General features: G+C 43.0%; 5 protein-coding genes across 7 annotated transcripts; 2 read left to right on the top strand and 3 right to left on the bottom strand.

Annotated features, from left to right (window-relative positions):
- Positions 1-1272: 1272 nt before the first annotated feature.
- Positions 1273-6219, bottom strand: LOC136431289 (tetratricopeptide repeat protein 28-like). Its single transcript, XM_066422623.1, has 2 exons — positions 6117-6219; positions 1273-5579 (listed from the first exon to the last, which is right to left on the bottom strand). Exons 1-2 carry the CDS (start codon positions 6199-6201, stop codon positions 1729-1731), a joined length of 3936 nt encoding a protein of 1311 aa, XP_066278720.1. The 5' UTR covers positions 6202-6219; the 3' UTR covers positions 1273-1728.
- Positions 6220-7385: 1166 nt separating this feature from the next.
- LOC136429345 (uncharacterized) lies at positions 7386-10586 on the bottom strand. Of its 2 annotated transcripts, XM_066419198.1 has the most exons (3): positions 10489-10586; positions 7782-9019; positions 7386-7475 (listed from the first exon to the last, which is right to left on the bottom strand). In XM_066419198.1, exon 2 carries the CDS (start codon positions 9011-9013, stop codon positions 7829-7831), a length of 1185 nt encoding a protein of 394 aa, XP_066275295.1. In that variant the 5' UTR covers positions 9014-9019; positions 10489-10586; the 3' UTR covers positions 7386-7475; positions 7782-7828. The 2 variants fall into 2 exon arrangements, with proteins under 2 accessions (XP_066275295.1, XP_066275296.1); XM_066419199.1 differs by lacking the exon at positions 10489-10586 and having other exon boundaries at positions 7782-9067.
- An 870-nt stretch (positions 10587-11456) lies between these two features.
- On the bottom strand, positions 11457-14198 carry LOC136429344 (transmembrane protein 53-like). Of its 2 annotated transcripts, none has more exons than XM_066419197.1 (3): positions 14113-14198; positions 12493-12676; positions 11457-12163 (listed from the first exon to the last, which is right to left on the bottom strand). In XM_066419197.1, exons 2-3 carry the CDS (start codon positions 12662-12664, stop codon positions 11508-11510), a joined length of 828 nt encoding a protein of 275 aa, XP_066275294.1. In that variant the 5' UTR covers positions 12665-12676; positions 14113-14198; the 3' UTR covers positions 11457-11507. The 2 variants fall into 2 exon arrangements, with proteins under 2 accessions (XP_066275294.1, XP_066275292.1); XM_066419195.1 differs by having other exon boundaries at positions 14104-14192.
- A 221-nt stretch (positions 14199-14419) lies between these two features.
- On the top strand, positions 14420-20664 carry LOC136429526 (gastrula zinc finger protein XlCGF57.1-like). The gene is made up of 7 exons (XM_066419357.1): positions 14420-14526; positions 15552-15973; positions 17144-17337; positions 18389-18608; positions 19018-19158; positions 19838-20063; positions 20653-20664. Exons 2-7 carry the CDS (start codon positions 15567-15569, stop codon positions 20662-20664), a joined length of 1200 nt encoding a protein of 399 aa, XP_066275454.1. The 5' UTR covers positions 14420-14526; positions 15552-15566.
- A 152-nt stretch (positions 20665-20816) lies between these two features.
- On the top strand, positions 20817-26359 carry LOC136431288 (uncharacterized). Its single transcript, XM_066422622.1, has 6 exons — positions 20817-22687; positions 23174-23308; positions 23828-23944; positions 24503-24581; positions 25291-25480; positions 26193-26359. Exons 1-6 carry the CDS (start codon positions 20827-20829, stop codon positions 26355-26357), a joined length of 2547 nt encoding a protein of 848 aa, XP_066278719.1. The 5' UTR covers positions 20817-20826; the 3' UTR covers positions 26358-26359.
- Positions 26360-26628: the final 269 nt, after the last annotated feature.

Raw genomic sequence — 26628 nt, 5'->3', positions numbered from 1 at the left:
AGTATGTCTCTATGCTGATGATACGGCAATTTTTTGCTCCAGTAATGACACTAGGTACATTGAAGCCACTCTGAATTCAGAACTCTCCCATATAGCTACATGGTTCCAGTTAAACCATTTGACCTTAAATGCTTCAAAGACAAAGTGGATGCTCTTTGGGAGCAGTGGTAAGCTTATGAAAGCACATCCAATGTCAATCAAAATTGGACTAGAGTCAATAGAAAGAGTGGTTTCATTTAAATACCTAGGGCTTATTCTTGATGATAAATTGTTGTGGAATGAACATGTTGACAAACTCTGCTCAAAGGTAACCCAACGAGTAGGTTTACTCAGACGTCTTAGACCTTGCTTCACTGTAAATATAGCTGACATGTTGTATAAAGCAATGGTACTCCCCCTTCTGGATTACTGTGACACTGTGTGGGACAGCTGCGGAGTGGGGAGACAACAACAACTCCAAGTGCTACAGAACCGGGCTGCCAGGGTAGTTCTGCAACTGAACCTACAGTCCAGCAGTGTCCTCGACCTTCATGAGAAGCTCAGCTGGCAGTATCTCGCAGGGAGAAGGCGGGATCATGTGTGTATTATGGTTTACAAGTGTATAAATGGGCTAGCACCAACATACCTATCATCCACCTTCTCTCACAACCACAACTTACACAATTACCAAACCAGACAGACATCACTCCTATACAAACCTTTTTTCAAGACCACAACAGGACAGCGTACATTTGCCTACAGAGGTGCTAAACACTTTAATTCACTACCAGCCTACATTAAGCAAGTTCCAAGCCTGAATACATTTAAGTCAGCTTTGAAAGACCTAACATAGTCTCGGTACTGAGTAGTGACCTCTGACCTCCAAACTGTTGACCTTTGGATTGGATTATGATTTTGAGTTATCTGTCTTTCATGTTTCAGTTGTACCCATATGTTCCGACGTGTATGTCTACTTTTCTCTCTGTAAGTTGTTTTTTATTTTCCATGTATGTATATGTGAAACTGGGCCCTATCGAAAACCAGTGTATTGGCACTGAATAGGCTACCCAGGTGTTTCAAAATAAACAAACAAACAAACAAACAAAAGGGGTTACGAGGGCTGCCCGATTTTAGGCGGGAATGGTTTGATACACACACACACACACACACACACACACACACACACACACACACACACACACACACACACACACACACACACTCACACACCGGGAAGGACCCCTACTGTTTTCGACAAGTGTGGTGGGTTCTTTATTTTTTAAAGGCATCCAGACCATTTTATGAGGCTTGAAACTTGAATTAAAAACACAACTTTCTAGTGATTCCTACAGTTGGTAAGTTTCAATAACACTATAACGTTACCATTACATATCGAAATTAAATGAGCAAAGATACGATGTGGTAGTATACTACACCTTTTAACTTTTATCTTACTTAAACGTTCATTGCGCACCACCACAGGTGCTTGTATTGGGTGCGGTACAATTTCTATTACCAATGTCACGTATGATAAAACAATGGACAGTCCTGTACGTCGACAAGACGACGAACAGCCCAGTCTGCAATGCCATTGCACACGAGGATCCCGTGGGTAAACTTTAAATTGACGAAGGTAAGGGCAGATGATTTTTGCCCGTATAAGAATGTAGCTGATTGTTGTAGTATAATATATCATTACTAGTGGATTAATGAAGAAAACCAAATGCCACACGAACCTACTCAAACTATTCAGTTATGTGGCAATGTCGGAGGTGCAGTGCTTTCACCATAGATACAGCGTCTCATCTGCAGTGACTGTTCATAATATCCGTTGGCCTTTTCATGATCGCCAAGTCGATTCCACACGTTACTCAAGTTGTTTAGTGAAATAGCCATGCTAAGATGGGCAGTGCCTTCACCATAGATGCTCCGTTGCATCTGCAGTGACTGTTCGTAATACCCCGCGGCCTTTCTGTACTCGCCAAGGTCCCTCCAGACGGTGCCCAAGTTGTTAAGTGACGCAGCAATGTCGGGATGTGCTTTGGTCTTACCATAGATATTCAGCCTCATCTGCAGTGACTGGTTGTAATAGGTAACGGCCTTTCTATGATCGCCAAGGTTTTTCCAGGCGATGCCCAAGTTGTTAACAGAATGGGCAATGTCCGGATCGGCAGCGCTTTCACCGTACAAAACGCGCCTCATTTGCAATGACTGTTCATAGTAGCTGATGGCCTTTTTGCTGTCGCCAAGCCCAAGCCAGGCGTTACCTAAGTTGTTACTTGAGGCAGCGATGTCAGGATGTGCAGTGTTCTCACCATAGATAGTCTTGCTCATCTGCAGAGACTGCTCAAAGCAGCTGGCCGCCTTTTTGTGATCACCAAGGTCCCTCCAGGTGTTACCCAAGTTGTTAAGTACATGGGCAATGCTTGACTGTGCGACATTTTCACCATAGATTGTCCTGTTCATCTGTAGCGATTGCTCATAATAGCTGATGGCCTTTCTTGGATCACCAAGCAATCCCCATGCAGTTCCCAAGTTAGTCAATAAGTCGGCAATTTCAGGATGTGCAGTGTTTTTGCCAAAGATACGCTTCCCCATCTGCAGTGACTGTTCAAAATGGTTGACGGCCATTCTGTAGTCGCCCAGGTTTACGCACATGGCGCCCAAGTTGCTGAGTGATTGGGCAATGTCGGGATGCGTATTACTCTCACCATACAGACTCAATTTCATCTGCAATGCTAGTTTAAGGTAGTTGACGGCCTTTCGGTGATTCCCAAGTTTCCCCCAGGCGTTGCCCAAGGTGTTTAGTGAATGGGCAATGTTAGGATGCACGGCGTCATAGATACTTTGTAGCATTTGTAGCGAGGATTCATGATAACTGATGGATTTTCTGTAGTCACCAAGGTCCTTCCATGCACTACCCAAGCTGCTCAATGACCGGGCAATGTCAGGATGCGCAGCGCTTTCGCCATATAAACTCCGCATCATCTGTAGAGCCTGTTTGTGAAAACTGACGGACTTTCCGTAATCGCTAAGGTTCCCCCAGGCGACGCCCAAGTTATGAAGTAACCCGGCAATCTCGGGATGTGCAGTGCTTTCTCCAAGGACACTCTGTGTAATCTGCAGTGACTGCTCGTAATAGCTCACAGCCTTTCTGTAATCACCAAGCTCCCCACTGGCGTTACCCAGATTCATAAGTGATGAGGCAATATCAGGATGCACAGCACTCTCACCGTAGATACTCAGCCTCATCCGCAGTGCATGTTCATAATAGAAGAGGGCCTTTTTGTGATCACCTAGCTCCTCCTTGACAGCACCTAAGTTGTTAAAGGAGGTGGCAATGTCAGGGTGTGGAGTGTTTTCACCGTAGACACGCACCCTCATCTGAAATGACTGCACATAATACGTTATGGCCTTTTTGTAATCACCAAGATCCCTCCAGGAGATACCCAAGTTGTTAAGCGACATGGCGATGTCAGGATGTGCAGTACTCTCGCCATAGATACTCCGCCTCATCTGTAGAGATTGTAGATGGTAGCTTAATGCCTTTTTGTGGTCACCAAGGTCCCTCCAGGCAACGCCCAAGTTGTTGAGTGAATTGGCAATGTCGAGATGTTCCGTGTCCTCACCATAGACATTTCGCTTCATCTGGAGTGACTGTTCATGATAGCTGATGGCCTTTCTGTGATCTCCAAGGTCCCTCCAGACGGTACCCAAACTATTTAGCGACTTGGCAATGTCCGGATGCGAAGTGCTCTCACCGTAGATACTACGCCTCATCTGCAGTGACTGTTCATGATAGCTAATAGCCTTTCTGTAATCACCAAGGCCCGCCCAGGCATTACCCAAGTTATCAAGTGACTGGGCAATGTCCGAATGTGCAGTGTTTTCGCCATTGATACTGAGTCTCATCTGTAGCTCCTGCTCATAGTAGTTGACGGCCTTCCTGTGATCACCAAGATGTATCCACGCAGCACCCAGCTTTTTAAATGAATGGGCAATGTAAGGTTGTGTGGCGCTCTCATCTTGTTTAGCTAGATCCTTTTGTAGTGCACGTTCCTGGCACAACTTTGATTTCTGGTAATCACACAGATTTTCGAATACGTCTGCTTTGAGTCTTAAAGAATTGAGAAACAAAACTGGCGGCTCTTGCGGTGGATGGTTGTTGACGAGTTGTGAAATGAAGAGCTTCAGGGGGATTGCTGTGTAGTAGTATCTCATGAGTTGGCTTGTATTTGAGACATAAAACACTTTCTTGAGTGTTTCCGCGATGTCGGTGTTCGTCGACATTGACGATAATGCTGATATGCTTTCCGATTGACCACAATTATGCATGTACGTCCGAAGTCTCAGTTCTGCTGAGATGCTGACCATGACCATCAAGTGATGAGCGTTAGTGTCGTTGATGACTGGGTTATCCTTCAGCTTCTGAATAGTTTCCCAGATCGTGGTCGGCTGTATGCCATGAAGTAGTGCCAAAGACTCCATTGCCAGGCTTGCAAAGCGATACATTTCCTTCTTTACATTCAACAAACTGGCAGTTGGGGCATTGATTTGAAATGTTGGTGCATTCTCCGTCGCTGTCAGAGTATTTCTTGCTATCGATAACGGAATTGTTCCATTGTATTCTTGCAGTTGTTGGGTCCACAGAGATGCATACTTATCGATCAAGTCCTGTTCTCCGGTGATAAAGCACACATTTCCCAATATGTTTGCAAGATGGTAGCCTTTCTTCAAATGTATCGTAAGGTCATCTTTCAGAAGTTTGGCCATATTGGCCGGCGTACGGATAAGCTCACTCGTTCCTGTGCCTAGTGGAGTCTTACATGCCTTTGGCATGGCTCCGTCAAACGCAAATCCGCGCGGTGTTACAGAGTCATAGTACCAGTTGTCGAGTGGGTCGTCTGAGCAAAAATTGTTCAGTGATTTAATCGCCATGGCCGGCAGGATGGTTTCTCCCAGATTGATCACTTTCAGATGCAGGAAATGGGTGAGAAGTCGGAAATTCTCTACATTACTTCCTGTTTCCTCCTCGGTCAAAATAGCAAATTCCAGATCAGAGTAAGGGGTGACTAATCCTGTGGCTTGTGAACCCAATCCTATCATGGCGTACTTGCAGGGAGGGGGGCCCATTACCTCCATACATTCGTCTACAAGACCAGAGACAAATGTTCTCCGCTTTTCAACAATGGTCTGAAACAATTCCTTAATTGCTTCCACCCTGTTTTTCTCCACCTCTCTTATCTTTGGGTCTTCCTCATCGAGGCAGTAAGGGTCTACCTGCTCGTCGATTCTGTTTATCTCTTTTTCTACGTAAGCTCGGTTTTCCTTCAAAACCAATTTGTGCTTCATTATGTCATGGATGCACATCGTTTCATCTGAGCTTAGCACATGCTTAACAAAGGATTGCGTTATTTCTCGGATTGTGCTTTTGATTTCCTCGATTCGCTCTCCACTAGATCTGATCAGTGCCGCATTACACAGCGCCGCTGCCTTGGTGAAATCCCCGCCGTCTTTTGACTGCATTCCTCTCTTCAGGTAGACTTCACTCATCTTGTATAAGGGCTCTGCTTCTTTCCAGTTGTCACCTATATTTGGATCTGTACAATAAACAAAATTCTTTTAGATTGATCCTTAGTCATCCAGAAACCTTTCAACGCTCTGTAATATACATTTTGTTCATCTTAAATCAATGGTAAACCACATTAACGTAACGTTGCATTATGTCCTTATGTCTCTCGATTTGATGTATTACATTGTCTGATCAACTCACTCGCATGACCGTGCGATAGAGTGGATCACATTTCTAACATAGAGATTTCTGCAGACCCCGGGGAAGACCACCCAAGAGATGGAAAGACCAGATTGTGAAGGACACTGGGTTAAACATTCGGGAGGCAGAGGATAGGGCAAAGGACAGGACTTCTTGTAGGATCCACCTGAAAAGCAAGGGGCCAGTTTCTGGCCTGTGCACGTAGGCAGGGGAGGGGGGGGGGGGGGTTAAGTAGGGATTTCTGAAAACAAAAATGGGTTCACTTTCACCAGAATCGACGTTATCACCTTACCAATATTGTTGCACAACTATCCCATTTTGTGAGCTTTTCGTATCCCTTGGATAAGTTTATAATAATACCCACCTTTAATATGAACGGATTTGAGCGCAGCCGCAAAGTTATGTTCTGCTTTATGTAAGTCCCCTGTCTGCAGAGCTTCGCAGCCCATCTGTAGATGTTCTTTGTATACACTGTAAAAGAGGGAACCACATATAAATCTGATGGTAGAAGACACTATCATCTATTTTTCACACAACTGGAACGTTAGAAGTGATATGCTGTGCGCGCTGTAATCTTTAATGGGGTCGTGTAACTTTTATGTGGTGTCGTGTGGCGCAACGACAGAGCGTTCGACTCAGACCAAGAGGTCCCGAGTTCGAATCCTGTCATGTCACCGATCTTGTGCCCTTGGGAAAGGCACTTTACACGACTTTCCTCACTGTGGATTAGATATCATATATGTTTTGTATTGTGTGAAACATGTAAACCCTGCATCAATTCAGCGCTAGAAAGGCTGCCATTGCTGGTAATTTCTGACCAATAAAACCATTATTATGATGTTGACAATAAAAGGTTTAGATGGAAACCAGAGCAAAATCTACATAATTATTCCACTATTGGGCGGGTAAACGCCTACGGAGCCTGCTGCGCTCTAAAACAGATGCAAGTAAAACGTAATTCTCGACGACTACTGGACCATTTTCAAGCTTATATCGTGTATAGAAGTCTCAACAAGTCTTAACTTGTGAATGAAAAACGCAAATCACAAACCTGTTAAATATAAAATATAATATTATATTTACTTACTATCAAGTTTAAGTTTTGTCTTGTATGTAATGAGCTCGAGGTTATAAGCTTTATTCTATGCACCTATCTGTCACAGGTAGTTAGACTTACCAGTAGAAATGCCCAAGCACCCGTTGAGAATCAACATGTTATGTAATATCATTTTTACGTACTAGTTTAAGTTCTGTTTTGTATGTAAAGATGCCATAATTATTATTTTATGCACCTATTTGTCACAGATAGTTAGTTTTTGTATACAATATTGTATCACTTCTATAATGTTACTTTCAAGAATTGATCCAACTTTAGTATGGTGTTATGATTTTGTTCTTGGTTGTAAAAATGGTGGAGGTGAATAAAGTGGTGGAAACAAACCTGTCGGTGTCTTCTTGTGCTTCATCACCGATGCCAGTGATGGTGGTGACGAGTCTAGAGTTGCCCTTAACAACATTCACTCTGAAAAGAACCAGCATATCTTTATCAGCGTGCAACTGTAAATGGTATTGTGAAGTAGAAATTCACATTACAAAATGGCAACCATAGAAGCGGACGTTTGGTTTTGTTGTACCGAGAAACTTTGGTTCCCTGGCTGGTGACGCCACGGGCTGCTTGGCGAGATGTTTTTCTGTTCCTGGACACGCTCTTTCCTTGACGCTTCTGAAATTAAGACATGGTGCAATTAGAGACCAGGCACACCGTCTCACAATTAAGCAATATGCAGCGATTGTAAAAACTTAAAGATAAATGAACCTATCGTCATATATCTACTGTCTTCAGAACATTACGAACGCACTACCGCTGTTCATCAAAAAGCAAATACAAAGCAAAATGACCATTGGTAAAAGTATTCTAACGTCGTTGATCAACACTGAAAATTTGACAAATCAGATAAAATACGGATTCAGTTAGGTTGTGTTGGAAAAAATTGATACAAGAAAGAGAATTGGGTTTTCACTTTCCTACCCGGAGTTCTTTTTCTCTGACTCTCTCCGTGTGGTTGATGCGGTGCTTCAGTGTTTCCCTACCATCTGAATCTTCACACCGTTCCAGTGCACCTTGGTACAGCCCAGCTGCTTTTGTAAATGCTGTCTCGTCCTTGCCAACCTTTCCCTTTTCGAGGTACCTTCAAGGACCTTCAAAGATTCTGTCTGTAGACGTTCGTCTCTGTCCACGACGGCTTTGACAAAAGAATCTGTGTAACCTTCAATTAATGGCATCGCACCATGTGCTTTCATCTCGATTTTCTCTTTCACTTCTTGAAGTGTGGTCGCCACATCCAATGTAATGTTAGCTGAAGTCTTAACCTCTGGTTTCGTGGCTTGTTGGCAGTGCGCTAGCTTTGTACATTTCTCTGCATACCTGATGCGATGTTGCAAAACCTCCTTGTCCTCTTCACTTGTACAGCATCGCAAAGCTTCTTGGTACAATCCGCAGGCCTTGTTAAAGGCCACCACATTATGATCCGTCGTTTGGGATTGTTTCAGGTACAAGTCACCCAGACTCTTCAATGCCTCGCGCTCCAAGACTTCATTTTGACAACTAACGGCCTGAATTAACATGCGTGCATACCCCCCTTCGACAACACCTATATCACAACCGCTGTCAAAGATCAGGTCCAATTCACGGAATTCTTCCGCCAATGCAGACAAACGGGTCTGTGCCGTTTTCGTGTCTGTTTGACCCAAAGACGCGTCCTTAGCCCGTCTGGTAGAAATCTTTTCCTTAATCTTTTCCGCGTATCTTATGCGATGAAGAAGGGCCTCTTTTCCATCAGGATCCTCACATCGACTCAGTGCTCCTCTATAGAAACTGACAGCATCTGCCAAGGCCGCCGTATTTTTGGCAATTTTTCCTTTTTCTAGGTTGGCATCGCCAATGCCTTTTATTATCTCAACTTCGAGCAGCGTATTGCTATTAGTTATGGCGGATGCCAGCAATTCCTCCTTCTGAAAGCTTTTCTCAGAAGACAACGTTTCTGACACTTGCAACATGCTTTGCCTTTGTTCATAAGCTGTGCTACAGTTACGTTCCTTGCTCTCTTGACTGACCAGAGAATCAGTATGTGTGTTTACAAGCATCGCACGATGCTCAAGTGTTTCTTCGACACCTGTTGACACGTCACATCTGTTGCCTTGGAAACCAGAGGACATCATTCCTTCGTCAGTTTGGGGTGGGGTTGTGACCTTTTCCATCATTCACACCTGAAGTGCATATGACATGATTGCAAATGTTCAATGTTTGTACAATTAGTGAAAGACTATCGCCCTCTCATATCATGATTTGCAATTTACACCTTGATTTGCATGAAGGTAGCATGGAGGTAGGGCGTTAAGAATGGTTCCTTTCTTCTCAAGACTTCTCCTAGAAACCAAAAAGAATCAGAAAAAAGTAATCCATCGCTCTTTGAATCATCCAGGCGTGTCACGAAAAAGCAAAGCAAACAAACAAACAAACAAACAAACAAACAAACAGACGTGAATGAAAATATCTTTGACTGGCATGATATGGATACAATGAAAGGTCAATACTAAAAATATATATATCTGCTTATTCTGTATGATAAGTGCAGATTTACCAGTACTATTTCTGGATCGTCCTCTTGTGAAGAAGACCTCGTAGTAATTCATAAAGATACTCTCCAGGCAGAGGTTAGGATCCGGCATGTTTGGGGCGTTTTAAATGCGTTTTGTATGACTTTCTTATTTTGCCACCAGAAAAAACAAGCCGGAGGCAAAACTATGAAAACCTCGACTTCCTTTTTCAGGTCTCGCTTTCAATGCGGACGGTCAGGCTTCCGCACTGGATTTCCAGTGCTGAATAGATCGTCAGCACTACATGTAGGCTCCCAGTCGGAATCTAACCTCTATTTGGAGAGTACATAAAGAAGGCTCGTTGTATCGACGCCACCACTTTGTCAAACGTTTAGACAGTCAAACGGGGACCGTCAATGTAAGCGTATTTACCAACCTGTCATGGAATTCCCCTGCCTGGGAAATCCCCCAGATGACGTGGCAAGTTTCAAACCAGCAGGGCCTGTAAAACCCCAAAACAATGTAGATTGACTCTTTGTCCATCAGTATTATGTGAACTATTTAACAGCTTGGAAACGTCTGGTCATATCGAATAATAAAGATGTAGCTTTGGGTTTGATATATGTGCCCTACGTTATTTCGTTCCCATTACCTCCTTGCTGAGACAGTCCACTTTATATAAGCTAGTTCGGAGTTGCTACTACGCATGTGCAGTGTCAAAGGCGAAGGCCCCCGCGACGGATTTAGGGAAACAGTGCTCGCCTCCACATTGTCTTGATTTGCATAGCAACGACGGGTCTTGTTTCCGTCGCGGGGGCCTTCACCTTTGACACTGCACATGCGTAGTAGCAACTCCGAACTAGCTTATATACCCATTGACTTGAATTGGGTCTAGTCCCCTAGACCTGATACTAAACGTTCTTTGTAAGGGGACATTCAATGCCAATCTACAACAATCGCGGTTCCCAAATTTGGTTAAATGATGACAGTAGCGTTCTATCGTTGTTAGACACTATGAATATGATCGCCATGCCGACCGGTCTTTGTTTGGTCTGAGAGCGTGACACCTCCTTGGGTTCACGTATGACTATTCTCTAGCTGCATACCGTGATTATGGTACAAACGTCAGCCGCACACACCTGTTTAGTCTTGTGAGGTCTGCGTTTCCTCGACACTTAAAAATAGCGGCCTTGTCTCAATGAATATCCCCTCCCTCCATTTTCAGTTTGCCGACCAGAGCTCGGTAAACCGGAAGTCCACAGGTGTGACCTCACCTGTCGGGTCATCTGGGAATCCCCCTGGAACGTTCCATTTGAAGAAAGGGGGTGTGGATAGAGGAAATGCGACTCTTTGTTGGTTAAACTTTACACTTGCTATTTGGGCTTAAATGTGCAATTGGATACAGCCCATATTTTCTTGTGTGATGTCTTATATGCTAACTTTGTGTTGTATTGAGTTGTAATATGCAACGACTTGTCTATAAAGTACAGTAAAACTTGTATTTAAATGGTCAAAGAGGAAGACTTGAACACAGGTTGCTTAAACTTCACTTTTTACTAGGCACATATCTTCTATTTAGTACTGTTTACACCTTCTCTTAGCACAGCCTTTTTTGTCTACTTTAAATTAATGACCAAAAATATTTCTATTAGATATCAGTCAATAGACAAACTAATATGACAGAATATCTCAATATTGGAACTCAAGGTTGGTTTCATATCAAGTTACGAGAGTTATGTAGACCTGGTATGGAAGATCATTGCTTCTTATTGCACATACAAAAATAATAATAATAATGGTTTATTGGTAAGAAATTACCAGTGCAATGGAAGTCAGTGCTGAATTGCTGCAGGGTTAACAATCACAATATACAACAAATACATATTTGCTCCACACTTGCACTTTGTGGAACTGTTGCAAGGGTCTGGCGGCTGCCACCTCAATACGTCACCTTCCTCAACCGAAGTCAGGTACCCATTCACACCTGGGTAGAGTGAGGAAAGTCGTGTAAAAGGGCACAACATCGGGGCATATCGGGGTTTCGAACCCAGGACCTCTCGGTTCTGGGCGAAACACCCTACTGATTGCGCTACACGATGTTGCCACACAATGTTACCTATGATACACACTGTCACTCTGGTTAGTCCTGCATTATCTATCATAATTTGGATCTTGGAGTCCTGTTCAGTGGCTGCCGAGCAAGGAATCCATCTAAGGCACTCAGGTATTCTTCCCTATGATTTACCAGGTGCCCTACATGAGCTGACTTTTCCCAGCACTGCTCTGTTACCTCAATCCCTAGTGACCTCCATTTTCCCAGGAAGCCCTGCAAGGAATCCATCTGACATACTTGATCATCCATGGAATACAGCACTAGCACTGGGGCCAAAATGGGCTTTCCTGTGATACTGTCTGTCAGAACCTCATACTTGCTGACGACCTGTCTTGCCAAAGTGTAGTATACATTGACTGCAAACCTTATCAGCATCTGTAGCACAGTCCAACTTGTTAATCCGACGACCATACCATTGAAGGCTCCTTTACCATCAGCGACAGGGCTGTCCAAAACCAGCCCTACGACTCTGTTCCTAACAGTGCCGTATTTGTCCTCATGAATATTCATGAGGTACACCATCCAACCAAGCATGTAGAAGCCCATGGAGGCCACATGTAGAACGATGGGTTGGGAGGAGACTTCTCTCTCAAGGAAATCCAGAACGTCTGTCATGAGCTGACGGCCTGTTGCTGGCTGCGTGCCATGACTGAACTGAGACCTCACCAGGAGAACCTGGAACCCACGATCGGTGTACAGTTCTGGAAAACAGGGATAGGTCTGTGTTATTGTTATTGTCAGATATTAAGGCTGTTTAAGAATAAACAAAATAAGAGGTCAAAAGGGCATTTCAACAAAATCTTCTTAACTGAGGCTCCACTTCTATTCTTAGTCTATACATTCTTAAAATGGCCCAAAATTGTCACACACACACATGCACCTGGCACACACGTGCAAATATTAAAATGACTTAGACCTCAATGAAAAGTGGCCTGTGTGTCGATTTGAGCTTATCATGAATAAACAAAGCTTCAAACAAACAAACAAACAAACAAACAAACAAACAAACAAACAAAACTTCTGTAACTACCTGCATACTTCCCCAGGACAGTCCGGCTAGCGTTGAGCCAACCAATCAACACCACCAGAGGTGCAGCAGGTGCCAGGTGCACAGCAGGTGACAGGTGTCTAGCTGTAGACAGGTGAGCTGACACCTGTCCTGGAGGCAGCAGGAGGGTCATGTGTTCTCCAAGATCCTTCATCGTGATCAGGATCTGCGGGGTAGAAAAGATCTGTAGACTACCTGCAGCATGTCAAGTTGTATTCTCCTACGGAAAGCCTCGTCCAAGGCTTATATACCTTGGGGAGGCTCTGCTAAATCGGGCTGAGGTTTCCACATTTGTGGGCGTGGCTTCTAGCTAGCTGTCATCCAATCAGAGAATCGGACAATATCTATAAGCAATTCTCTGACTGGCTGATAGCTGGTTAGACTTCATGCCTGGACCAAAGTGGAAACATGATCAGCCTGCACGGTTTAGAAGAGTCTCTCCAAGAAATATGGTACTAAAGGCCGTAAAGTTATAATATGAACACTAAGTATACTAGTAAAATATGCCGAACATTACAGAACAAGAGTTCCACGACCTCATATCTCCATGAACAATCCTATTCATGCAAATGACTTACACATTTGCATAATATATGCTTGGTCATAAACACCTTTATCTAACTTACACATGTTGCAATATTTACAGTCCTATAATTTTCCAATTAGATGAATTATGGTGTTTTTCATTAATTATGCAAATCAGGAATTTATTTGCATAATTGGTATCTGTTGATGCTCGACTTTCCATAAACTACATGTGTTACATGTATTTGAGTCTGATAATGGAAAATACTGCAAATATAGATTTTCCTCATTAGCTATGCAAATTAAGTCACAATTAGCATAATTTGCACTTCATTATGTATATCTCTATCTAAGCTACCTGCATACTAAGTATCATATTGACAGTCCTATAATTTTCCAATTAGATGAGATATGGTGTTGTGCATTAATTATGCAAATAATGAATTTATTTGCATAATTGGTATCTGTTGATAATCCACTTTCCATAAACATACATTGACATGTATTTGAGCCTGATAATGTAAAACACTGCAAATATAGATTTCCTCATCAATTATGCAATTTAAGTCCTAATTAACATAATTTGCACTTCATTATGTACATCTCTGTCTAAGCTACCTGTATACTAAATATCATGGAAATCTATCGTTCCTTTGCTGAGTTATTCTCCTTAGAAGATTTTCAAGATAACGCCCCTGCAGTTCCAGAGCAAGCTGCTAGAGGGCCCAAACCCACACCACGTCTTTATTACACCACAAGCTATCTGCCACCAAAAAAATCAAGACCATAGCATGTACAGGTCAAGAGATACAAAAATGGAATTTCTGCTGCAGTACCAAGGTCACATACCAGGGGGCCCAAAATCGACCTTGACATACCAAATATCATCGTAATCCATCAAGAGGTTCTTGAGTTATGCTGACTGGAGTGGTGCGGAAACACAACAGACAAACAGACAGACAAACAAACAGACAGACACACAGACACACCCAAAAGTATATCTCCATTTTTCATGGAGATAACTATCAACCTCATTGTGACTTACTAGAATTACAAAGAACCTCAAACCTGACTTACTTTTGACGGCAATCACCCAAAGTATGTCATGGTACCATTTTACCACTGATTGTACCCTGACCCTACCCAGGGCGCTCAGCTGATATTTGGGTTGAGCCATTCAATTGTAGGGGGAAATCATAAACATTATTAACCTTTTTAGCGCAATAAATGATGGCAATCAAACTACATTTGTACAATTTAACAGCTATACATATATTTTTTTTCTTGTTTTTATTACAAGAAGCCATCATTTTATATAAACCTTTTAAGCATAATTTTCTCCCCTGTAGAATAATGGAACACCCCATAACAACATGGAGATCCTGGGTGTGAGATCGGCTTGGTGTAACGGGGAAAAAACTGTTGAAAACGCGACACCTAACACCTAGTGATGTCAGAAAGGAAGCCTTCAAGATAGAATAACATTACCAGGTACGTGGTGTATTAGTTTTTAGAAAATCTGGCGCCTCCTGGGGTTTTGCTGCAAGTTTTTGTTGCTAGGCATAAATATCGCCCCCCTCCCCACGTAAAATCTTACGACTGCTCTTCGATCACTTCAATACTTGTTACACCAAGGCGTGAAGGCAAACTGTTCTGTGCTTTTATAACCAGCTACTCGGGGATGAATTTCAGTTTGGTTGTCTGGCAGGTTAGGCTGTTTGACTGTTAGGCCCCAAAATGTTCAGAAAGGGCCACTTAACCCTTATTTCCACTGTGATCTCACTAACATTACTTTAAGGTCTCATTCCTGTGTTAGGCTGTTCCATTGGAATCAACGTTGAAATACGCAACTTTATGACTAAAAATTTAGAAACCCAAAAAAGTTCTGGACATGTTTTACTTTCTGTTGGAAGCACACATGTTCGTCATGCAGCAAAAAAAGATTCACCCAAATATAACGGTGACAACGATATTTATTACATTTTAAACTGAAGGTACCCACTATCCACACAGGGCCGCTGTACCTCCAGCGCCTGACCGTATCACTCATAGCAAAATGCGTACACGTCCGACCTATCGCTCGGATGACGAAACTTTCCTACCTACATAATAATCCTGATAGTAATAAACAAGCTTTCATCTCAAATTCTTGTTATATCAGGTGGGGCAGATAAAAGGCAATTTATGATCCACCTAAACACATGCCTCTTATGCCCAGTTATTTTTTTAGGCCGGATTCTTTGGGAGTATACACACGGACTGACATAGAAATGAGACCATAAAGCTCACTCGACTAAGGTTAAAATGAGTACCTAGCTCTCTTTTAGGTCTTAGGGATGTCTCTTGGATGGGATGTAATCGCGGAGTTCCCGTGTTTGAGGAGAGCCATACATTGACCACCACATGTATCGAAAAGAGTACTTAGTAGGGGTCCATCCCTAGTAGTCCTATAGTATAAAGTTTCATGTAACTTAAAATTTTAAGATAATCTAACAACTTGTTGTAATTCTTTCTAGAGAATTATTCTAAGGATGGCACATCCAAGGCCAAGCCAGACATTGGTAGAGCCTGTGCAAACTGAGGAGGAATCGTTATTAACTGGTGAAGAAGCCAGCCTCGATACCACCAGAACTGTAACCAATGGCAACGTCACAACCACTCCTGTTGCTATGGCAACACACCATTCTGACACGTCATCACAGCAAGACCCTTCAAGCACACCCGATGAAGATCAGACAGAACTGACTGTCTCACAGCCATGTAGGACACAGAGAGACTCAGTATACGATGTGATAGAGAGTGTGATACAACAGGCAAGGGCCGGGTCTGCCTGTAGCTCTGAGAGTGCAGCTGATGCATTGACACCATCTGTACAGTTAACTGTTGAGTGTGAGAAGCCATCTGATGCTGGTGATGATGTCTGCAGTAAGGAGATGGGGTAGGTGTTGAAGTTCAAATTTATAAAGAAAAGTAGATCAATTCAAAAGGAAAAAACATAATGTTATAAACTTATATGTTTGACGTGTGTGAAGGTTAGACATCCAGGTGAAAAATATATAGAGAGAATTCAGACTCTACAACTGGATAAGAATTCGGAGATTTATTTCGGGATGTTTCAAGTGACATCCATCACTCTTCTTCAGTGTCACTAAAATGAACTAGCAGAACTAACCAGTATTTATTTACAATAACTAGAAAAACTGTTTTACACATGGCAAATCACACAATCATGCATAAAAGGTATTGAAATGTAAAACAAGAATATGTAATATACTGTTATATATTTTAAGACCCTTAGTAATTTCTCTGTACATTACATATGCATGACTTTTGTATTTAAAAGGGATGGATAAATATTTTTTTCAGAAATCTTGAGAGGGTCAGGAATGTGATTTTTTAGATAAAGCTTCATATATATCATGTACTGTACTGTACACACTAGAGATGGCAACTGAGTGAGGTGAACTACATGTATATGGTTTTAGTTCTAGTTAATGGTAATGTCAATTTTGTCAACCAACAAGCTTGCAGTGAAAAAGAGCCTACTGGTTCTGTACATCTGGTAGAAAAATTATGAAAAGAACTTCTAAACTCATTTCTCAGTGCTGAAGGAGGTGACAGATGTAATTTACATCTGCCCAGGCTTCTAGCTAGGCATGCGTCCATGCGTTGATTGGACGAATGATACTAAAATACAGTAACAAGGAAATTGGACGCCCTCTTTTTCTGCTGGACGCACAGAGGACCCCCTGTTTCCCTGGTAATTACAGACACGTGTGACTGTGTTACAGTGTCACTGATGCTTTTTAGTCCAACCAGACACTGGGACAGCCTGAAAACTGATTGACATGCCAGGAAATTGTTAATCCATAGAGCCCATTGGGAGACAGAGAAGGAACAAGTAGTTTTTAGTGCTTAAAATGGTCTGCTAAAAGTATGATAAGACTAGAACACACCTAACCCCCGCATCACAGCATCCCCCTACCCCCATTTTTGGACCCCTTGTCTATAAATCCTAGCTAAAAGCCTGCATCTGCCCCATCTAGATCTGCACATCTTATAGATATAAAAAAAAATGTATATCGAGTCCTGTTTAATCTTATTTCAGTGCTGGAGATAAGGAGGCCACAGACGGAGTTTATGTCTGCCCCATCTGTTCCCGCGAGTGCTCGGCGCCGAAGTACCTGAAGCTGCACCTTCTGAAGCACGAGAACGACCGACAGCGGCCGCTGGACTGTGACATGTGCGGGAAAACCTTTAGCACCCACCAGAGCATGAAGCTGCACAGATACACACATACAGGTGGGAAGAAACTTATCTCCAACCGTATTCAACTGGTAAAAGGAGTTTTGGCAGATAAAACTCTCTTTGCTAATTGGATATAGTCTTTGCCACCAAAAGATCTGCTTGCCCAGATTAGGAAGAAGCTTAGTCAATTGTCGTATTGAGGTCAAGTTGCCGCCGAAATGGCAGCCTCCAGACCCTTGCGATTCAGCCCCGTCGGGTAGCAGTCGGCGAACCCAATAATGCCCCCCTCCACCACCCCCCTCCCCCCTCAGTGCTGTACAACAGCCAGTGTCCTGTCAAGTAATAACTGACATCCCAGCTGCTAAGCTGAGGACTGGGGCTATGCATAGAAGAAGAAAAACATGTTCCAGTTGTATCAAATTCTTTTCCATGTGGTTCTTGTACCTTTTAATGTGTGAACATTACAGCACATTTGTATAAGTTGAATATCAATGAGTACAGCCACTCAATAAAGCTGTGTTTACCAAGGCACAAACTATGTTCTCAGGCTCTGTTTCTATGTTGTTGTTTTTCTGAGAACCAGCAAAGCAAATTTTTGGTGTCGTCATAGTTCAGAACTTCTTATGCAAAATCAATGTTCGCTTATTGTTTGGTCTGCATGAGGAACATGGAAAGGATAAGAAACAGGAAAATGATTATGCCTCCTGTGTGAAAATATGACTGACTGGGCAGTATGTTAACCTCCTCCCTGCTACCTAGTCTCATACCAGTAACCGATACAAATGTGTACCAAACGACTTCCTTAGCAGGCAGAAGGTTATCAAAGTCAAGTTTATTTCACAACAATTGCATCAGGTACAATGTACGGCAAATAACATGGAATATTAACAACTACGGACTATTTATACTAGTGTACTAATCTAACATCATTACTTGATACATAAGATAATGGAATGATATATTTCACGTTATGGCACGGCTTCTCTTTTGCATAGCATTACATGTAATCATCAGTCTTTTCCTTTCTTCATTATAAGATGGACATATCATAAGGAAATGGTCTTCTTGAACATTCGTCTGATTCAGTTCCTTTCACACCGAACAGGAGAGAAGCCGTTTGCCTGCAAAATCTGCAACAAACATTTCCGTCAGGCGGGGACGCTGAAGCGACACATGGTGACCCACACGGGGGAGCAGCCCCACCGCTGCCCGCACTGCCCGCGGCACTTCTCCCAGCGCAGCAGCCTCACAGCACATATCAGGTTACACACAGATCAGAACGCCTTCCTGTGTGTGCAGTGTGGCAAGAGCTTCAAGACTGAGAGGTGGGACATGTGGACTTCTTTCTATCTGCATTGTTATAGCTTTATATTATGCTTGGTAACAGATCAGCTAAACTCCAACATGACACAACACAGCACAGCAATGCACAATACAACACAAGAGTCAACACAACACAAAAGTATGTTAATACTTTCATGTATTGAATGTCTTTTCCAAAAGTTTTATCCATGTGAAATTTTCGCGCTTCTCATAATTCTAGCTGTGATTCTTTCTGATTTGTCCCATTAAAAGAAAGGAGAATATAAGATGTTTTTTGTCCGCTTGATGCCAAATTATTTACTACTTTTAACATTTTTGTCTCTTCAACAGATGTTATTGCTACTAAAGTTTGTTTTTATTTTCCCTTCAATAGGAATTACTGCTACTAATGTTCTTTCCTCCCTTCAACAGGTACATGAAGAGACATATGATCTACCACACGGACAGACTCCCGTTCTCGTGCGAGCTGTGCGACAAGCGGTTCCGCACGCGGCTCAACATGCGGCGCCACATGCTTCGCATCCACCTCCTTGCCACCAGGAAAGTCTGCAGGTACGTAGTCATCAGTCAAAACCTTATTCGTTGTTTTATTTTCATAGCCCTCAGACACACAGGTCTGGTCCCCACATGTTTATCTGTGCTGGAGAGTCCTGTAAACCCCCTTTGCACCCTCTAGCACGCATGCAGGCTCAGTCCTATCCCTGAGTCCACAGGTAGTGTGTGTGTAGTCCAGTGGTTAGCAACCCTGCCTCTAGAAGCTGTGAGTTTGATCCTGATTGTGTCGTTCACCCGACATGCAGGCCGTTAAGCCATGGTCCTCTAGTACTGTTCATTGTGCTTGTCTAAAAGAGAATTTCTCTGGTACAATGAACCTGTAAATACTGTACATAATATCTGTCTTCTCTGTCACGACCAGTTGAAGAGTAGCTCTTTAATTAGTAGCGTGGTATCTAAACCTTTTATAGCCTCTGAGAGGAGACTTGGGAACTATGGTAGGTTCGGATACCAGGCTAGCTTTTAAGTGAGCTAAACTGGATCGATATATCTTTCACTTTTTTATTTAAGGCACCAATATCATACAGTACAAAAATAACAGTAGAATGAAAAGTCAAACCACCCCAAGCCATAAGAAGTAAGTGATTATTCAACAGCATATCCTCATGCTCTGATGCCAGGTGTATGGGATCTAGAAACTTCTACTGTATTGATATCACTTTCCCTTTTTCTTCAGGTGCCTGACGTGTGGGGCTGAGATGCAGAACCCCGGCGCGCTGAAGAACCACATGGCCGTGCACAACACCGGGCGGAAGCCGTACTGCGCCTTTGTGTGCGAGGTCTGCGGCCGGCGCTTCCAGCAGCGCTCCAAACTGAAGAAGCACAAGCAGGAGAAGCACGGGGGCGAAGACAATGAACTTGACAATCAGCCCGGGGCTCAGCCGCACGTCCGAGCCGACCAGGTTAATTTTAATTATTAATTTTCCCACTATTCCTGACCATGAAAAAAATTCTTCTTTTGAAATAAAAGAACCCACAAATTATAAAAGATTTGATTTAGAAAGCAGGAGAAGCATGGGGGCGGCGACATTGAACTTGACCAGTAGCCTGGGGTTCAGCCGCATGTCCAAGCCGACCAGGTTATTTATTTTGGCCACACTGCACACATATCTAAAGAGCATTGGACAAAAAGCATGAAGACAATCTTTTGCTCGTAAAATAACAAGATAAGAACAATAACAACAGAACCATGGCTATCTCTAGGACCCAAGATTTTCTTGGGACCGACAAAAATGAAATTGATGAAGATGTATTCTCGTAAGCTTAGAATGACAAATTTTACAATGAAAATTAACAACATGAGTTCTCAAACAATGAGTGGGATGGAAAGAAATGAAAAGCTGGAGACAGCTCCGAACAGACTAATTACAAATTAGATGACATGATTATGTACAAGTCCACTTGAAACCAAATAATGAAATAGGCTAAGTCAAATCAACATCATAACATAACATAACATGGCTGATGATGATGATCCACTGTATTCTGCAGCTCAGGTACTAGTAGTTGTAGAAACAACCTCTGGCTGCATTCAGTCTTTCTTCATTTCTTTCCACTGTGTCTTTTTTCCTGCAAGCTGCCGTAGCTAGTTTCTTTGCAGCTTTTAGATGGCTGGCGTACCAATATATATGAACTGATCAAATCTTTCTCCAGGTTTGCCGCGTGATGACTAAGACAACCGGACAGCAGAGAGTGACGACGTACGAAATGATACCCAAGGACCTAGACCAGTTCGCTCACATCGTCTTTCCAGCCAACGGTCGGCCTTCGAAAGATTTGAATACCGAAAGCGGGAGGAAAAGTGCCGCCAATGTGCCTTCAACTGTGCCAGAAGTAAGAGAGTCAATCAATTGTAACACGGAACAAACATTAGCCGTGGGTCAACAAACTGTCCCTTCTGCAACAGTTAGCTGTGGACAGCCTTACAGAACGAGCGATATCAGGACAGATCCTACAGCTAGCATGGTTGCAGCCAGCTCTGTATCTGTGGGGTATTCAGCTCCACCTGTTGGGTCTTATTACACCAACGCAACGATTTCAAGTTCCCTCGCACCTGCAGGTGTCCCATCAGTGGCAACTGGTTGTTCGGCTGTTGCAGATGCCTTTAGCGCAGCTGGCACGTTAGCTGCGGTGAATCCTTTTGTTCCCAGTGGCTTTACAGCTGCAATGAGTGCCACCATCGCAAGAGGTACTCTAAGCACAACTTCTGTCACTTCAACACCTGCATTTGCTGCTACTAGTACTTCCTCGCTCCCTTCAGATGCTTTAGGCAGCAGTAGCCAGTCGATTTTGTCCGCTGTAAGCACTCGAGAGTCCGTGTCAGAAACACTTGCAGCCCTCAGGGCCTTAGCCGCTCAGGAAGGAGACATCTTCCCTCCCGCTGATTTCGGTGTAGGAAACAGCGGAGGACAGTTTGCTGTGGAACAGCAACAAGCCAGCCACCAAGTTGGGAATGTAGGTACTACAAGTAGTGGTGCTGGCTGTGGAACACAACATGCTGCAGAAAGAGATATGCAACAGAGTGCGGAGACTTCTGTCACCCCAGCGATGACAATTGTTGATACAATAGAGCAACCAGGAGGGCCAGAGAGTGAGCCTGACACCCCGGGAACGAGAATACGGGTGGAGTCCCAGAATCAGGCTCTCCTGTCCAGGGTGCTACTAGCAGGGAAGGTCAGAGGGAAGAGGTCATCACCTGGGTCGCTGTGGGAGGGGGGCGAGATCAGCTGCAAGACATGCTGCCAGGGATTTCCCACTGTGAGCAAGTTCCAAGAACACTTGAAGAAGTTTGGGAAGATCACTTACTGGGAGACGATGGAGGGTGGAGACAAGGTGATGGGGTTAAGATGTGTCTCTGGGAAGAAAGTAGCAAGGAAGACAAGAAAGAAAGGAGGTACCAAGAAGAAAGAAGTAAAGGGAAGGAAGACAGCAAATGGCCTTGGTGTACAAGAGCCTGTACCTGGTACAAGTACTGTCCCAGTCCTAGATACAAGTGTGCCTTCTTTACAAGAGGCTCAGACACTTAGCCATGAGCATTCCTACCAGAAGCCTTACGGGCTGGAGTCAGTTATCGAGTCGACTTCATCAACTAGCATCACAACGATCACAAGCTCTTTCCTTCCATCAGATGTTTCTCCCGTAGTGTCTGCTTTGGAAGGAGAATCAGTGCCAAGCAATAGTAGGCAGGAAAGCATTTCTGAAAACACCTCTAACCAGAACTTTACAGGTGCAACCAATGATGTAGACTCAATGCTAAATGCTGAAATAACCACTGAAGATAGGTTGGCTGTGCTTTCAAACGATGGCACCAATGACACATCTGCGGACAGTGCTACACAGGGAGGTGGCCCAACTAGTCATGAACCGGAAAGTGAGAGTTGTCCTGCGGAGGATGGTGACAGTGAAAGTGGTGCTAAGAAGGGAGTGAAGAAGAAGACGCAGGCCGTTAAAGGGGCGGTGTGTCCCACATGCGGGATGAAGTTTGCCTACAAGTCAAGTCTGAGGACCCACCAGTTCATACACTCAGGTGGGGTTTCTCTCATTTTTATCAGTAATTCTCGTATACTCCCCATGTCGTACAGTTGAACTGCTTTTGACCCCTTATTATATTAATTACCTTTTCAATCTTGTCTAGTATTCCCCATGAATTCTATAAAATGGAATAGTCAATGCTCTATGCTTTGTAAGACTTTGTAAAGATTTTGTGAAGGGAGGGAAGCACCCTGTATTTGCTACCTCATGTTGACCACCTTTGATTTGCCAAGAAGACTATATTTTGGGCAGCAGTTGTCTGTTGGTCACCAGGATAACTCAAGTTTGGCCACTAGTAGATGGATTGCTTTAAATCTATATTTGGTGTATTGGTACATGAAAGTTGTGACAAAAGCTTTGGGGCCCCTGGTGGCTTCCTATGGTACTGCAGTGGAAGGTCTGTTTTTTGTATCTGTCTTTGTGTTCATGATTTTTGGGTGGTAGAGGGCTGTTGTTATCTACTTTTTCACAATTATTCCAGGAGAGAAGCCGTACCCCTGCACAGTGTGCAAGAAGTCCTTCCGACAGGCAGGGGATCTGCAGCGCCACCTAGTGGTGCACACTGGGGAGCGCAGGTACACCTGTCAGATCTGCAAGAAGGGCTACAAGCAGTCAGGTAGGAGGGAAAGATGCGGCGTTAAATGTAGTAGTCATATGTTTAAGGATTTAGGAATTATGACCTTTTTTTCCACTGGGTGCATTCTTCAGTAGACATTAGAAATATTTGATTTTTTGGGTTGACACAAAAGGTGAAAAAAAACTTAATTTCAAAATAAATGTCCGTGAAATGTGAACCAAGACTTAGTGTTTTATCAAAGCTGATGTTTCGGTGAACGAAAGATATGAAAGAACGAAAGATATGATTTAAAAGACAACAAAATACATAAATGTAAAAAGATTCCTCCTTACCATATTTTGCGTATTTTCTTGAGATGCAATTTTTATTTTTCGTCTTTGCAAATAGCTCGTCCGGGCCCCAGATTGGAAATGGGACCGAAGCATAAGCAAACAGGGACTTGAATTACTTAGCTGTTGCATTCCACCAATTCCATGTAATGTCTAATAGACAGAATCTGTACAGTTTAACAGTTTTTTTTGCCTTTGTTGCTGATTGCATTTGTTTTCTCCTTACCAGGTGACCTGGCAGCTCACATGATGGACCACACCGATGATGTTCGCTTCTCCTGCCCTGTCTGCAGCAAGAGACTGAAGCGGAAATGTGACCTCAGGAAACACATGTACACCCATACAGGTAACCCTGATCACATGTACACCCATACAGGTAACCCTTATCACATGTACACCCATACAGGTAACCCTGATCACATGTACATGTACACCCATATAGGTAACCCTGATCTCAGGAAACACATGTACACCCGTACAGGTAACCCTGATCTCAGGAAACACATGTACACCCATACAGGTAACCCTGATCACATGTACACCCATACAGGTAACCCTGACCTCAGGAAACACATGTACACCCATACAGGTATTGCTTGCTGGTCCTGTTTTGTGCAATGTAAGAAACACTAGTATACCAAAACACGAAGATATTACCAGATGATATCGCCAAGATGGCTTTGAGCCACTCTTGAAGTGCTATTCTAGTAATTCTAAATGGGCTGTATTTGTTCCTTTATTCATTTTCATCTTATCCAAATTGCAGGAAACAAGAAAACAGCCATCTAGAATTGATTATAGACAAGTGATATTGGTTCAAGCTGCATCTGCCCTTTTGGCTTTATTTCATTTTACTTCAACTTTTGACTTTATTTGTTGACGTTCTCTGCTTGTTTTTTTACAGGTTTCTACCCGTTCCAGTGTGACCTGTGTGGGAAACAGTTCAGGGAGAAGGCCAAGATGCTGAACCACAAACGCAACAAGTAAGTTTCTGTGACATCTGTAAAAAAAACTTTCTTCCCTTGTCCTTCCTTAGAAAAATGCCTGAAGTCTATTCTACAAGCAGAGGTTTCGACCGGGGGCTAGGAGTGTTAAAAGAGTTAAAAATTCCAGCCAATCCTAGCCCCCTATAGAAACCTCTGCTTGGAGAATACCTGAAGTCTACCCCTGGCTTCGTTACCAAATACAAGGAAAATAGTTGCAAGAATACAAAAGTTTCAGTGAATATCACAAAGTTGCCAGATATTTTCGCAACACTATGCTCATTTCAACAATGCATGGTTTGAGGAATGGCATTGTAGAAAAATATCAGCTGTAGCTTTTTATGTAGAGTCACATATAACTGTTTTCTTTTCCTAACAGTGCAAACCAACCAAAATCAAAAGTTGGTATACTTAGTACCTATCCAAATCCTTTCATTACAGACATGGAGCTCAAAAGATATTTGTGTGTGAACTTTGTGGGAAACAGTTCAACCAACCTACTTTTTTCATTACCGCAATTGGAAACACAGCATTAATTTTCCTGGGCCTTACCTCGATTCATTAGTAGTATCCTTGTAATGGCCTAAGGGATAGATGTATTAAAGAATGTATGACTGAATGGCTTAACAGTGTATGTTGTCGGTAGTAGCATTATGCCTTCTAGACTTATTTGCAGGAACAAAACCTTTCCAAATCTTTTTTATTCCAGACACGGAGCACAGAAGATATTTGTGTGTGAAGTTTGTGGGAAACAGTTCAACCATCCTGGCTGTCTGAAGAACCACCTACGGAAGCACACCGGGAACAAGCCGCACGTGTGCGGGGTCTGCTCCAAGGGCTACGTCCAGCGGGGCAAACTCCTCAAGCACATGCGCACGCACCAACAAACCAACACGCAGGTGGGAAGCTTTTTGTGTAGTGTGTGCACTAGGTCAATGAAGGTTAGACATCCAGGTAATACGATACGCCAAATAACAGTTACTCAAGCAACTGGATAATTTGGGAAACGGGTAGACGCTTCAAGTTGCATCCACTACATTTCGTCAGTGACTCTGAGCAAGATTTATCAAACAGCAGGTTTTAACCACGAACTATGAATTGATAATATTGGAAATAAACTTATAAAGAGAAGACGATTTTAGATAGCCCAATAGGGAAACAAATCAGACAAAGTCAAGACAGTGTGTGCACTTTTTAGTGGGAAGTGATTGACATTGCTGACTGTTGTCAGTCACTGCACTTGTATGCTATAGTTTTGTGAGTGTTTGCAGTCCTTAGGGTGAAACTCGAAGTCAAGTACACAAGTGTTTATTGTATTTGTCAAAATAGATCTAGTAGAATTTCTCTGATTCATTGAACCTGTACGTGCTATATTGTTTTATTCTTAATTTGTCAAGACCTGCATGTGGAAGAATAGCTTTCCAGTAAGCTAAAAGTAGAGTTGACCTTGTTGAAACTGGCCATATGGCCGAACAAGCTGAATGAAGGCAGTGCAACTCAGTTGATAGATATGGATTGAGACACAAATTACTACATGTACTTCGTTTTATTCCCAAAATCTTTAGTGCATTAATTTTCTTTTTAATTGGAATTTTTATTTCCCAATCTCAGGTGCCGCAGTGGGGTATAGTTGAGGAGGTGGTACTGCAGGAGACAGGGGGCGTTAATCTGATGGACCAGGCGTACAATGAGAACGTGATGAACGTGTTCAGGACCATCGAGGCGGCCCAGGCGCTGACATTCATGCCTGAAGCTGTGGTCGAGATACAGCTGTGAATGCATGGAGAGTGAAGTTTCAGAAGACTTTGATAAGATTTTATGCAGCTGGGACTCAGAGCCAGGGACTCTCGAGGCGGCCCAGGCACTGACGTTCATGCCCGAAGCTGTGGTCAAGATTTCAGTCATAATAGAATTTGTATTTGAATGATGCAGTTTAGGCCACACCAATTTAATTTCTTGTTTAACGGATTCTTTTCTTCAAATTTCAGCACGAGGAAATCATTAAAAGTTCAATCATTAAAAAGCATTAAAAATTAATAAAACAGAA

Source organism: Branchiostoma lanceolatum, chromosome 3 (genome assembly GCF_035083965.1).
Source record: "Branchiostoma lanceolatum isolate klBraLanc5 chromosome 3, klBraLanc5.hap2, whole genome shotgun sequence".
Lineage (NCBI taxonomy): Eukaryota > Metazoa > Chordata > Leptocardii > Amphioxiformes > Branchiostomatidae > Branchiostoma > Branchiostoma lanceolatum.
The sequence above is the reverse complement of the archived record's forward strand: the minus strand, read 5'-3'. Positions and strand labels throughout refer to the sequence as shown.